Below are 15208 nucleotides of genomic sequence, written 5' to 3'. Positions count from 1 at the left end.
AGGGACGACTTCCCCGAGAGAGCGCACAGCACGCCTCAGGCTGGTGCAACGTCACGCCGGCCTTTGCCGCCGCAGGCTCACCCCACATCCGTACCCCTCCCTCCCCCCGGCCTGAGTGAGCCGGAGCCCCCGAATCAGCGGCTCCTTTAACCCCATCCTGTCTGAGCAAAGAAGAGACGCCCTCCTGAGACCCACATGCAGAGGCGGGGCCAAATCCAAAGCTGAGCCCCGGGAGCTGTGTGAACAAAGAAGAGAAAGGGAAATCTCTGCCAGCAGCCTCAGAAGCAGTGGATTAAATCTCCACATCAACTTGATGTACCCTGCATCTGTGGAATACCTGAAGAGACAATGAATCATCCCAAATTGAGGAGGTGGACTTTGAGAGCAAGATTTATTATTTTTTCCCCTTCTCCTCTTTTTGTGAATATGTATGTGTATGCTTCTGTGTGAGATTTTGTCTGTATAGCTTTGCTTTCACCATTTGTCCTAGGGTTCTATCCATCCGTTTTTTTTTTTAACTTAAAAAAATTTTTTTTCTTAATAATAATTTTTTTATTTTAATAACTTTATTTTATTTTACCTTATTTTCTTTTCTTTTACTCTCTTTCTTTCTTTCAACTTTTTCTCCCTTTTATTCTGAGCCGTGTGGATGAAAGGCTCTTGGTGCTCCAGCCAGGAGTCAGTGCTGTGCCTCTGAGGTGGGAGAGCCAACTTCAGGACACTGGTCCACAAGAGACCTCCCAGCTCCACGTAATATCAAACAGCGAAAATCTCCCAGAGATCTCCATCTCAACACCAAGACCCAGGTTCACTCAACGACCAGCAAGCTACAGTGCTGGACATCCTATGCCAAACAACTAGCAAGACAGGAACACAACCCCACCCATTAGCAGAGAGGCTGCCTAAAATCATAATAAGTCCACAGACACACCAAAACACACCACCAGATGTGGACCTGCCCACCAGAAAGACAAGATCCAGCCTCATTCACTAGAACACAGGCACTAGTACCCTCCATCAGGAAGCCTACACAACCCACTGAACCAACTTTAGCCACTGGGGACAGACACCAAAAACAACGGGAACTATGAACCTGCAGCCCGCAAAAAGGAGATCCCAAACACAGTAAGATAAGCAAAATGAGAAGACAGAAAAACACACAGCAGATGAAGGAGCAAGATAAAAACTCACCAGACCTAACAAATGAAGAGGAAATAGGCAGTCTACCTGAAAAAGAATTCAGAATAATGATAGTAAAGATGATCCAAAATCTTGTAAATAGAGAAAATGCAAGAAACATTTAACAAGGACCTAGAAGAACGAAAGATGAAACAAACAATGATGAACAACACAATAAATGAAATTAAAAATACTCTAGAAGGGATCAGTAGCAAAATAACTGAGGCAGAAGAACGGATAAGTGACCTGGAAGATAAAATAGTGGAAATAACTACTGCAGAGCAGAAGAAAGAAAAAAGAATGAAAATAACTGTGAGGACAGTCTCAGAGACCTCTGGGACAACATTAAACGCACCAACATTCGAATTATAGGGGTTCCAGAAGAAGAAGAGAAAAAGAAACGGACTGAGAAAATATTTGAAGAGATTATAGTTGAAAACTTCCCTAATATGGGAAAGGAAATAGTTAATCAAGTCCAGGAAGCACAGAGAGTCCCATACAGGATAAATCCAAGGAGAAACACGCCAAGACACATGTTAATCAAACTGTCAAAAATTAAATACAAGGAAAACATATTAAAAGCAGCAAGGGAAAAACAACAAATAACATACAAGGGAATCCCCATAAGGTTAACAGCTGATCTTTCAGCAGAAACTCTGCAAGCCAGAAGGGAGTGGCAGTACACATTTAAAGTGATGAAGGAGAAAAACCTGCAACCAAGATTACTCTACCCAGCAAGGATCTCATTCAGATTTGATGGAGAAATTAAAAACCTTTACAGACAAGCAAAAGCTGAGAGAGTCCAGCACCACCAAACCAGCTTTACAACAAATGCTGAAGGGTCTTCTCTAGGCAAGAAACACAAGAGAAGGAAAAGACCTATAATAACAAACCCAAAACAATTAAGAAAATGGGAATAGGAACATACATATCGATAATCACCTTAAATGTAAAAGGATTAAATGCTCCCACCAAAAGACACAGACTGGCTGAATGGATATAAAAACAAGACCCATATATATGCTATCTACAAGAGACCCACTTCAGACCTAGGGACACATACAGACTGAAAGTGAGGGGATGGAAAAAGATATTCCATGCAAATGGAAACCAAAAGAAAGCTGGAGTAGCAATTCTCATATCAGACAAAATAGACTTTAAAATAAAGACTATTAGAAGAGACAAAGAAGGACACTACACAATGATCAAGGGATCGATCCAAGAAGAAGATATAACAATTGTAAATATTTATGCACCCAACATAGGAGCACCTCAATATATAAGGCAAATACTAGCAGCCATAAAAGGGGAAATCGACAGTAACACATTCATAGTAGGGGACTTTAACAGCCCACTTTCACCAATGGACAGATCTTCCAAAATGAAAATAAATAAGGAAACACAAGCTTTAAATGATACATTAAACAAGATGGACTTAATTGATATTTATAGGACATTCCATCCAAAAACAACAGAATACACATTTTTCTCAAGTGCTCATGGAACATTCTCCAGGATAGATCATATCTTGGGTCACAAATCAAGCCTTGGTAAATTTAAGAAAATTGAAATTGTATCAAGTATCTTTTCCAACCACAATGCTATGAGACTAGATATCAATTACAGGGAAAGATCTGTGAAAAATACAAACACATGGAGGCTAAACAATACACTACTTAATAACTAAGTGACCACTGAAGAAATCAAAGAGGAAATCAAAAAATACCTAAAAACACGACGACCCAAAACCTATGGGATGCAGCAAAAGCAGTTCTAAGAGGGGAGTTTATAGCAATACAATCCTACCTTAAGAAACAGGAATCATCTCAAATAAACAACCTAAACTTGCACCTAAAGCAATTAGAGAAAGAAGAACCAAAAAAAAAAAAACCCCAAAGTTAGCAGAAGGAAAGAAATCATAAAGATCAGATCAGAAATAAATGAAAAAGAAATGAAGGAAACGATAGCAAAGATCAATAAAACTTAAAGCTGGTTCTTTGAGAAGATAAACAAAATTGATAAACCATTAGCCAGACTCATCAAGAAAAAAAGGGAGAAGACTCAAATCAATAGAATTAGAAATGAAAAAGGAGAAATAACAACTGACACTGCAGAAAATACAAAAGATCATGAGAGATTACTACAAGCAACTCTATGCCAATAAAATGGACAACCTGGAAGAAATGGACAAATTCTTAGAAATGCACAACCTGCCAAGACTGAATCAGGAAGAAATAGAAAATACAAACAGACCAATCACAAGCACTGAAATGGAAACTGTAAGGCCAACTGGCCCGGGGCAGGGGAATGCAATCAGATTCACAGGTTGCATCAGACCGAAACTCTCCGGTCCACCCAGTTCCAGAAACTGACCTGGGGACTTTCCACCCGGCCCAGCCTTCCCGCCTTTTGAGGGGCGGGACTAGCTGTCCCAAGACTGATGTAACTGGCACCAGATAGTGCCACGATACCCGAAGAGACCACCAGATAAGGAATACCCTGCACCCTCCCAGATTCACCACACCCCTTTCCCTTCTTTCCCTATAAAATCTTGCCCAACCCTCGCCCGGGTACGACTTCTCTGGCCCCTTTCTCTTGGACCAGTGAACCTCACCCGGGAGCGCCCCCTAATAAAGCTCACTTGAAGCTTTCCTGTTTCGCGATGCCGTTTGTTAAGATCCGACCTTACATTTGGTGCCGAAACCCGGGAGGGGTACCAAGCCCCGCGGGTTACCACGCGGGCCGCTCCTCCCTTCCCCAAGGAGACAACCAGGGAACCTCTACTCATCCACCCGATCTGGCAGAAAACGGGGTAAGTCCTCCTCCCTTGTTCCCTCCGAACCCCAGAGTCCCTACCCACCGGACTCCCTGTCCGTAATCGCGGCCGCGTCAGGGACTCCTCCGTCCTCTCTCCAGGCTTCGGGCAACTGTGGAGACGTCCCAATTGCCTGACCGCTCTCTGACCCGCCAGGCCTCGGGTGATTGTGGAGACGTCCCAATCGCCTGACCGCCCTCCGACCTGCCGTGAATTGGAGACTGAGACCAGGGACGCCTCTCTCCCTCTCCATTCACTCCGGGACAGACTGGGGGTCACGGGAACCTCACAATCGAAACCAGATTCTAAGACGCCCCTGAGGTGTCTCTTAGCCAATTTTACAGCCCTCGGTTTCTCCCAAGATCTCCGTGCCAAAGGCTTATTTTCTATTCCACTGTGGCCTGGCCACAATATCCTCTAGACAATCAATCCAAAATGGCCTCCTGAAGGGACTTTCGATTTTAACATCCTCCGTGATCTAGATAATTACTGCCGCAGGACGGGCAAATGGTCCGAGGTCCCCTAGGTTCAGGCCTTCTGGTATTTACGCTCCCGGCCCTCCCTCTGCGTCCATTGTTCCACTTCCCAGATCCTTCTTGCCAGACAGACATCTCCTACATCCAAGCCCCTAATTTCATTTGATGATGACCCCTCTCCACTAGCCGACACACCCGAATCTCTCGCCTCTCCCCCCTCCAGAGCTCCTCTCCAGCCTCCACCCAACCCTGAAGCAGTCCCTCCTCCTCCCGAACCCGCTCCAACCCATCCAACTGCTCCCCTGCCTCCCTCAACAGTTTCTCCTCCCACGCCCCTTGCTTCGCCAACTAGTGCACATACACGCTCTCACGACTCCCAAGATCCAAATCTCCTCTGCCCTCTGAGGGAGGTAGAAGGAGCGGAAGGATTAGTTAGAGTTCATGTTCCCTTTTCCCTCCAAGATCTCTCTCAAATAGAAACGCGATTAGGCTCCTTTTCTGCCGACTCTTCCCACTACATCAAAGAACTTCGCTACCTCTCTCAAGCTTACGATCTAACCTGGCACGATATCTTTGTGATCCTATCTTCTACTCTGACCCCTGACGAGAGGGAAAGAATTCAAACTGCTGCCCGAAACCATGCAGATCAGGTTCACCTTACCGACAACTCCATGCCTGTCGGAGCGACTGCCATACCTGGCACCGATCCAGGCTGGACATATCAGGATGGCCAAAATGGCCGTCGTAAACGCGACCTCATGATCCAATGCCTCCTGGCTGGCATGCAGGCTGCCGCTCATAAGGTAGTCAATTTGAAAAACTAAAAGAGATAACCCAAGAACCTAATGGAAATCCAGCTATCTTTCTCAATCGCCTTCCAGAGGCCTTAACTCTCTACACCCGGCTGGATCCCGACACCCTGGCAGGGGCAGCGGTCCTAGCCACCCATTTTATCACCCAATCAGCCCCGGACATCCGAAAGAAATTAAAACGGGCAGAAGACGGCCCTCAAACCCCTATTCAAGATCTGGTAAAGATGGCCTTTAAAGTCTACAATGGCCGTGAGGATTTGGCAGAATCCAGCCAACGGGCTCGGATGCACCAGAAGATGGCCCTCCAAACCCAAGCTCTTGTAGCCACCCTAAGGCCGGCTATCTCCCATGGATCACAGCATCCACGGGGTCCGCAAAAGGCAACCCCACCGGGGGCCTGCTTCAAATGTGGAAAAGAAGTCCACTGGGCTCGCCAGTGTCCCAATCCCCGACCTCCTTCTAAGCCCTGTCCCAGCTGCGGGCTAACGGGCCACTGGAAGAGGGACTGCCCTACGAATGGCCCTCCCTCAGCATCTCCATGCAGGGGGGCAGGCCGACCCAATGGCATTACCACTTGAACTGCTGGGATTGGCTCACGACTGACGGCGCCCGGACCTGAAGACCCCCATCACCCTCGCCGAGCCCAGGGTAACGCTACAGGTAGCGGGTAAGTCCATCTCATTTCTGGTGGACACGGGGGCTACCTATTCGGTCCTGCCTACTTATTCCGGGCCAGTTTCTCCTTCCCAGATCTCAGTCATGGGTACTGATGGCAAACCATCCTTCCCACTCCAGACCGGTCCACTCCCAAGTCATATCGAAGGCCTCCCTTTTACTCATTCCTTCTTAGTCATACCATCCTGCCCAGTTCCCTTGCTAGGCAGAGGTGTCCTTTTCCACTTAGGGGCCTCCCTCCAACTGGTTAGACTTGACCCTAAGGTCCCCTCCTCCCAACTCCTGCTTCCTCTTCTAGGCCTCTCTAGAACCCTCCCCCTCCTATCCCCCTCTTCCAATCACACCGAACCCAATCAATCCCCAAGTCTGGGATACTTCTAAGCCCATAATAGCAACACACCATTCCCCCGTCCTCATCCGCCTAAAGGACCCCTCCAAATTTCCATCAAGGCCCCAATTTCCCATCTCTGAGACTCACCTTAGGGGCCTACAACCTATTATCACCAGACTCCTAAACCAGGGACTCCTTATCCCCACTGACTCTCCCTGCAACACCCCCATCCTGCCTGTCCGCAAGGCCTCTGGGGATTATTGCCTGGTCCAGGACCTCCAACTAATCAATGAGGCCATAATTCCTCTCCACCCAGTAGTACCAAACCCATACACCTTGCTCTCCCATATCCCCCCATCCACAACCCACTTTATGGTTCTGGATCTCAAAGATGCCTTTTTCACTATCCCCCTACATCCCGACTCCTGTATTTCCTCTTCGCCCTTACCTGGATGGATCTGGATACTCATACTTCCAGTCAGCTCACCTGGACAGCTCTTCCCCAGGACTTCCGCGACAGTCCTCACCTCTTTGGTCAGGCGCTGGCACGGGACCTCACCTCCTGCTCCCTTACCCCCAGCACACTCCTTCAATATATAGATGACCTCCTCCTTTGTAGCCCATCTCTCAGCCTCTCAAGACAACATACTGCAGATCTCCTCAATTACCTTGGCTCTCGCGGTTATCGGGTCTCCCCAGCCAAGGCTCAGTTATCTGTATCTTCTGTAACCTACCTGGGGCTCCACCTTACCCCTACCACAAAAGGTCTAACAGCCAATCACACCCGGATTATCCGTGAACTCCAGCCTCTGGAAATAGCAGAACAAATTCTCTCCTTTTTGGGCCTTATAGGATTTTTCCGACACTGGATCCCTAACTTTGCTCTCCTCGCTAAACCCTTGTATCTAGCCGCTAAAGAAACCCCTCAAGGACCCCTCACTTCTCCTTCCGCCGTTCGACAGGCCTTTCTCACCCTCCGTAATGCTCTGGTATCTTCTCCTCCCCTTTCTCTGCCCAACCCAAACCGACCTTTTCACCTTTTTGTGGATGAATGGGCCGGAATAGCCACTGGACTCCTTGCCCAGCCTGTAGGGCCTTCCTACCGCTCCGTGGCTTACCTCTCCAAACAGCTAGACCCAACCATTCAGGGATGGCAACCATGCCTTCGGGCCCTAGCAGCAGCAGCCGAACTGACCAAACAAACACTACAGATACTCAACCACACAGGAATAGGTAACATCTCCGACTGCTTTCTATGTGCCTCGCTTGGCCGGCCACCCTTGGCTGCTGTCCCACTTGACCAGCCCTTCAATTCTACTTCCTACACCTCCCAAAACCCACCTTTTTTCCCGTTAAAAGTCCCCATATTCCTTGATTCAAAAAATCTCACCATCTGTTACGGCAGCCGCCCAAATCTAGCTGATACTGGGTTTCTTTGCAACTCATCCCTCACGGTAAACACATCAATTGAAGCACCACCAGGCATGGTTTTGTGGTGCAATGGTTCCCTCACAAAAGAGATCAATTCTTCCTCCCCCTTCCCATGTATCCCCGTTACTCTCATCCCACAACTCACACTGTATAGCCAAGACGAATTTTCCTCGCTAATCACGCCGCCCTTTACCCCACGGAAAAGAGCTATCTTTCTTCCTCTGGTCGCAGGCATCTCTCTCACCTCCTCCCTGGTCGCTGCAGGCCTCGGCGGTAGGGGAGCTCTAACACATAGTGTTTCAACATCCCGCGACTTAGAACATAAACTCCAGCTAGCCATTGAAGCCTCCGCCGCCTCCATCTCCTCTCTCCAGCGCCAAATCACCTCCATAGCCCGAGTCGCTCTCCAGAATCGACGAGCCCTGGATCTCCTGATGGCTGACAAAGGAGGTACCTGCCTCTTCCTACAGGAGGAATGCTGCTGTAAATGCCCTCCATCGCTTAAGAGAAGAACTCCAACGCAAACACCAACAGTCCACCTCCCCAATTCCCGATTGGTGGCGATCCACCCTCTATACCTGGCTAACACCAATCTTAGGCCTCTTAATTCTCATCTGTATCTTCCTCATGTTTGCCCCGTTTTCTTAGGTTCCTTCACAGGCGCATGGAGGAAGTCCCTCGGGTGGCCACAAACTAAATGCTCCTCGGTCCTTACACCTTGCTTCCTACAGAACCCCCCACTGGTCTCCCCTAAGCCTCGGACCTCTGGTCGCCCGACTCCCCTTTCGACACCCCCATTCAGCATGAAGTAGCCAGAGATCAGAACACCGCCCCATTACACCAAAGATGTCGGGATGTAAGGCCAACTGGCCCGAGGCAGGGGAACGTGATCAGATTCACAGGTTGCATCAGACCGAAACTCTCCAGACCACCCAGTTCCAGAAACTGACCTGGAGACATTCCGGACCACCCAGTTCCAGGAACTGACCTGGGGGCTTTCCACCCGGCGCAGCCTTCCCGCCTTTCGAGGGACGGGACTAGCGGTCCCAAGACTGATGTAACCGGCACCAGATAGTGCCACGACACCCAAAGAGACCACCAGATAAGGAATTCCCTGCGCCCTCCCAGATTCACCACACCCCTTTCCCTTCTTCCCCTATAAAATCTTGCCCAGCCCTCGCCCGGGGGCGACTTTTCTGGCCCCTTTCTCTCGGACCAGTGAACCTCGCCCGGGAGCGCCCCCTAATAAAGCTCACTTGAAGCTTTCCTCTGTTTCGCAATGCCGTTTGTTAAGATCTGACCTTACAGAAACTGTGATTAAAAATCTTCCAACAAACAAAAGCCCAGGACTAGATGGCTTCACAGGCGAATTCTATCAAACATTCAGAGAAGAGCTAACACCTATCCTTCTCAAACTCTTCCAAAATATAGCAGAGGGAGGAACACTCCCAAACTCATTCTACAAGGCCACCATCATCCGGATACCAAAACCAGACAAGGATGTCACAAAGAAAGAAAACTACAGGCCAATATCACTGATGAACATAGATGCAAAAATCCTGAACAAAATACTAGCAAACAGAATCCAACAGCACATTAAAAGGATCATACACCATGATCAAGTGGGGTTTATTCCAGGAATGCAAGGATTCTTCAATATATGCAAATCAATCAATGTGATACACCATATTAACAAACTGAAGGAGAAAAACCATATGGTCATCTCAACAGATGCATAGAAAGCTTTCGACAAAATTCAACACCCATTTATGATAAAAACCCTCCAGAGTAGGCACAGAGGGAACTTACCTCAACATAATAAAGGCCATATATGACAAACCCACGGCCAACATCGTCCTCAATGGTGAAAAACTGAAACCATTTCCACTAAGATCAGGAACAAGACAAGGTTGCCCGCTCTCACCACTCTTATTCAACATAGTTTTGGAAGTTTTAGCAACAGCAATCAGAGAAGAAAAGGCAATAAAAGGAATCCAGGGGCTTTCCTGGTGGCGCAGTGGTTGAGAGTCCGCCTGCCGATGGAGGGGACATGGGTTCATGCCCCGGTCCGGGAAGATCCAACATGCCGTGGAGAGGCTGGGCCCTGAGCCGTGGCTGTTGAGCCTGCGCGTCCGGAGCCTGTGCTCCGCAACGGGAGAGGCCACAACAGTGAGAGGCCCACGTACAGCAAAAAAAAAAAAAAAAGAACTCAAATTGGAAAAGAAGAAGTAAAGCTGTCACTGTTTGCAAATAACATGATACTATACATAGAGAATCCTAAAGATGCTACCAGAAAACTACTAGAGCTAATCAATGAATTTGGTAAAGTAGGTGGATACAAAATTAATGCACAGAAATCTCTGGCATTCCTATACACTAATGATGAAAAATCTGAAAGTGAAATCAAGAAAACACTCCCATTTACCACTGCAGCAAAAAGAATAAAATATCTAGGAATAAACCTACCTAAGGAGACAAAAGACCTGTATGCAGAAAATTATAAGACACTGAGGAAAGAAATTAAAGATGATACAAATAGATGGAGAGATATACCATGTTCTTGGATTAGAAGAATCAACATTGTGAAAATGGCTCTACTACCCAAAGCAATCTACAGATTCAATGCAATCCCTATCAAACTACCACTGGCATTTTTCAGACAACTAGAACAAAAAATTTCACAATTTGTATAGAAACACAAAAGACCCCGAATAGCCAAAGCAATCTTGAGAATGAAAAACGGAGCTGGAGGAATCAGGCTCCCTGACTTCAAACTATACTACAAAGCTACAGTAATCAACACAGTATGGTACTAGCAGAAAAACAGAAATATAGATCAATGGAACAGGATAGAAAGCCCAGAGATAAACCCATGCACATATGGTCACCGTACGTTTGATAAAGGAGGCAGGAATGTACAGTGGAGAAAGGACAGCCTCTTCAGTAAGTGGTGCTGGGAAAACTGGACAAGTACATGTAAAAGTATGAGATTAGATCATTCCCTAACACCATAAACAAAAATAAGCTCAAAATGGGTTAAAGACCTAAATATAAGGCCAGAAACCATCAAACTCTTAGAGGAAAACACAGGCAGAACAGTCTATGACATAAATCACAGCAAGATCCTTTTTGACCCACCTCCTAGAGAAATGGAAATAAAAACAAAAATAAACAAATGGGACCTAATGAAACTTAAAACCTTTTGCACAGCAAAGGAACCATAAAGAAGACCAAAATACAACCCTCAGAATGGGAGAAAATATTTGCAAATGAAGCAACTGACAAAGGATTAATCTCCAAAATTTACAAGCAGCTCATGCAGCTCAATAACAAAAAAACAAACAACCCAATTCAAAAATGGGCAGAAGACCTAAATGGACATTTCTCCAAAGAAGATATACAGACTGCCAACAAACACATGAAAGAATGCTCAACATCATTAATCATCAGAGAAATGCAAATCAAAACTAAAATGAGATATCATCTCACACCAGTCAGAATAGTCATCATCAAAAAATCTAGAAACAATAAATGCTGGAGAGGGTGTGGAGAAAAGGGAACCCTCTTGCACTGCTGGTGGGAATGTGAACTGGTACAGCCACTATGGAGAACAGTATGGAGGTTCCTTAAAAAAACTACAAATAGAACTACCATATGACCCAGCAATCCCACTACTGGGCATATACCGTGAGAAAAGCATAATTCAAAAAGAGTCAAGTACCAAAATGTTCATTGCAGCTCTATTTACAATAACCAGGAGATGGAAACAACCTAAGTGTCCATCATCGGATGAATGGATAAAGAAGACATGGCACATATATACAATGGAATATTACTCAGCCATAAAAAGAAATGAAATTGAGTTATTTGTAGTGAGGTGGATGGACCTAGAGTCTGTCATACAGAGTGAAGTAAGTCAGAAAGAGAAAAACAAATACCGTATGCTAACACATATATATGGAATCTAAAAAAAAATGGCTCTGATGAACCTAGGGGCAGGAAAGGAATAAAGACGCAGATGTAGAGAATGGACTTGAGGACAAGGGGAGGGGGAAGGGTAAGCTGGGACGAAGTGAGAGAGTGGCATGGACATATATACACTACCAAACGTAAAACAGATAGCTAGTGGGAAGCAGCCGCATAGCACAGGGAGATCAGCTCGGTGCTTTGTGGCCACCTAGAGGAGTGGGATAGGGAGGTTGGGAGGGAGGGAGACGCAAGAGGGAAGAGATATGGGAACATATGTATAACTGATTCACTTTGTTATAAAGCAGAAACTACCATACCATTGTAAAGCAATTATACTCCAATAAAGATGTAAAAAAAAAAAGTTGACTTTGGAAATTGCTAAAATCCACTTCCGATAATAATGAGGTGATTATCAACTGGGCATGAGGAAAACAGCACAGGATTGGGAGCTGTAACACCTATGTGACAGCCCACTCTCCTACGCTTGTATACTTAACAGTCCTTAGTGTCTTTGGACCTCAATTTCCTTGCTTAAATATGCCAATGGTTAGAATAAAGACTCTTAACTTGGGTTGAAAGGGTCCATGAATCCCCTGAAATTAAACTATTTCATGTGTATTAGTGTAGAGGCCTTTCTCTGAGGAGAGGTGTGGTAGATTAGACACACAAGCAGCAACAACTCTCATCTAAAGGTATTATGCGATCCCCTGTCCCTGGGTATGGGGTGGCCTTGCAACTTGCCCTGACCAACAGGATGAGGCAGAAGTGATGTTATGTGACTTCTAAACCTTGACCTTGCTGCTGCTGCCCTCGTTCTCCTGGAAGGCTGCCCACCATGTAAACAAGCCCTGGCACCCCTGCTGGAGAGCTGCGGCTCAGCTGGCAGCCAGCAACAACCGTTGGGCACGTGGCTGAGGCTGTCCTGGACCATCCAGTCTCAGTTAAGCTAAGGATGACTGAAGCTGCCTGAGGGATCCCAGATGAAACCAGCCAGCTGGGCCCAGGAAAACAGCAGAATTGTGAGCAAATTAATAGTAGCTGCTTTAAGCCACAAAGTTCTGGAGTGGTCAGTTACACTGCATTATTTAACTATTCCAAGAGTGTATTAAACTTTTATCGAATTCTCAAGGGTTATGACTTTCTGAATTTGAATTAGATTATTTCAAAGGTTATGCTTCCTTGTCTCTGCTCTCTGTTAACTATGTCATAGGTATAATTTAAGGTTGCAGTCTTGCATTCAAACTGCATTTTAAAGTAAATTCTAGAATTTTTGAACTGAAGAATCAGCAGGTCGTTGAGTCTGTAGTTCAAAGACATTTTCTACTTTCCTCTTAAAAAAAATGTGGAACAGTCCTCAGGCACATCTTACAATCTTCATATTTTTAATGATTAAAGCAATTTCATCTGAAAATTCTATTAATATTTTGGTTTGTTATTTCCAGACCAATGTTTGAACTTATTTAGGACAGCGAGCATTGCTCCTAAGTGATCTTATCCTTCAATCCCTCTTTCCAAACTCTGGCCCATCCTTTCTAGCCTAAAGTGTAACACAGAGTCTGAGGGGGTGGTCACCCTGTATCTTTACTGCTGACATAACATGGATGAAACGCCATCCCAGCCGTGCATGGATTCTACACGTGCTTTTGTTTCAAACAGCCCTCTTCATCACTGGGAATGTTAGGCTCCTTCTGGATTTAGTCTTTCTGACTCTTTTCTCACATGTGCTTGGCAGTTTTTTTGTATCCATGCTTGTTTTTCCAGATCATCTTTCACACTTTACATACACCATTTAAAAATATACCTGATCTAGGGCTTCCCTGGTGGCGCAGTGGTTGAAAGTCCGCCTGCCGATGCAGGGGACACGAGTTCGTGCCCCGGTCCGGGGGGATCCCCCGTTCCACAGAGTGGCTGGGCCCGTGAGCCATGGCCGCTGAGCCTGCGCGTCTGGAGCCTGTGCTCCGCAACGGGAGAGGCCACAACAGCGCGAGGCCCACATACCGCAAAAAAAAAAAATATATATATATATATATATATATATATATATATATATATATATATATATATATATATATATATATATACACCTGCTCGCAACAAACAGCTTCCTGCACAAAGAGAGTAAATCTTCTTGGCTACCTCCTTCCCTTTTCTTCTTCTCCTCTCCACCCCCACCCGCCCTCGCTTTGGACCACTTACAACTGTAGCATCAGAAGTTCATTTTGAGGACTCTCCCCTGCTTCTTTTTGGAATCTCAGAGCAGGGTGTCAAAGTCAAGCTTTTATAATTTCCTGAGATATTTTAAAACTCAAACTAACCGACTGTATGTCTGGCAGTGACCACATCCCTCTGGAATTTTCTGATGGCCAGGTGGCCCTCTTCCAGGATTCCTGTCACTTCTGACTTTCCGTGCAGAGCCTCTGAGTTGGCCAGAATTAGAAGCAGGGTGTTAATCCTCTTCATCACTTCCTCTCCCTTCTGAAAGATGAGATTATCATGTGGGTTACTGATTCTCAACCTGGCTGCACGCTGGAATCACTAGGGGGTGGGGGCACTTAAAAATAAACCAATGTCTGGGGCCCTACCCTGAGAGATTCTGCTTCAATTAGAATGGGTGGAGCCTGCCTATCCGCTTAAAAAAAAAAAAGTCTGGGATTATTCTAATGTGCAGCCGGGGCTGAGAGCACTAATTGAGGTAAATCATGAATTTATCAGAGGTTCTGAGTTTAGAAAATGAGACATCTGGCAGATGCCGGGGTAGCTGAAGCCCCCATCACTGAGAGTCCAAATGCTTCTCTTCCCTAATCCATTAATTTTTAACACAGGCAATCTAGTTCTAGCATGTCTACACAGCACAATGACAACCAGACCATGATATTACTTTCTGATTGTTGATATTAATCTCAACACAGCTCTAACATCTTTAAACAAGATGAAGCTAGACAGCAAAAAGTCCTTTGAAAAGTTCAGAAAATAGTTGGGGACAGTAGCTTTTCTGAAATTCCACATAAAGATGAGCTACACTGCTGTGGATGGTTTTCCTTATTAGTTAAGAGAGTAGTCTGACAAAGGAAGTGTACTGCAAATGAAAAAGCAAAATTTTTTCTCCTTCTTTGATCAATTTTCAGGATGTTAATTCTGCCTTAGTCAAAAGGCAACTGAGATGTCAAATACATTATATTTTTGAAAAATTCTCTCTCACCATACATCGCATACATTACACTTAGGCTTAAAAATTTTTTTAAATTCTAATTGTTAATTATTATCACCAAGTATGCAAATGCAACTTTTCATGAGGCTACTACTCTTTCACAATGGAAACAGCCTTGTTTCTAGTTAGTGGCAGAACTGATTTTGGTGTCATCCGCAGAAGTAGGCTAAGTGTCAGCCAAGCTGGGATGCTGAGGCATGAACAGCAAGTCAATTCTGAAGGAGCATCTTTTCAAAGGACCTACTGAGGACACAGCTGCATCTTGGCACAACCACAGCACACGCTGGGATTGCACAAGCAAAGCATGATTAC

At 45.6% G+C, this 15208-nt stretch overlaps 1 protein-coding gene across 3 annotated transcripts in view; it reads right to left on the bottom strand.

Annotated features, from left to right (window-relative positions):
* LOC308618885 (uncharacterized protein) overlaps positions 1-15208 on the bottom strand; it is a 68486-nt gene that overhangs the window by 41078 nt on the left and 12200 nt on the right. For all 3 annotated transcript variants that reach the window (XM_081237206.1, XM_081237205.1, XM_081237204.1), the window contains exon 4: positions 14004-14163. In XM_081237206.1, coding sequence (XP_081093332.1) covers positions 14004-14163 — 160 coding nt within the window. The remainder of the gene's footprint in view (positions 1-14003; positions 14164-15208) is intronic.

Source organism: Mesoplodon bidens (genome assembly GCF_964165515.1).
Source record: "Mesoplodon bidens genome assembly, chromosome: 6".
Lineage (NCBI taxonomy): Eukaryota > Metazoa > Chordata > Mammalia > Artiodactyla > Ziphiidae > Mesoplodon > Mesoplodon bidens.
Note: the sequence above shows the minus strand (reverse complement) of the source record. Positions and strands in the feature narration are given on the sequence as shown.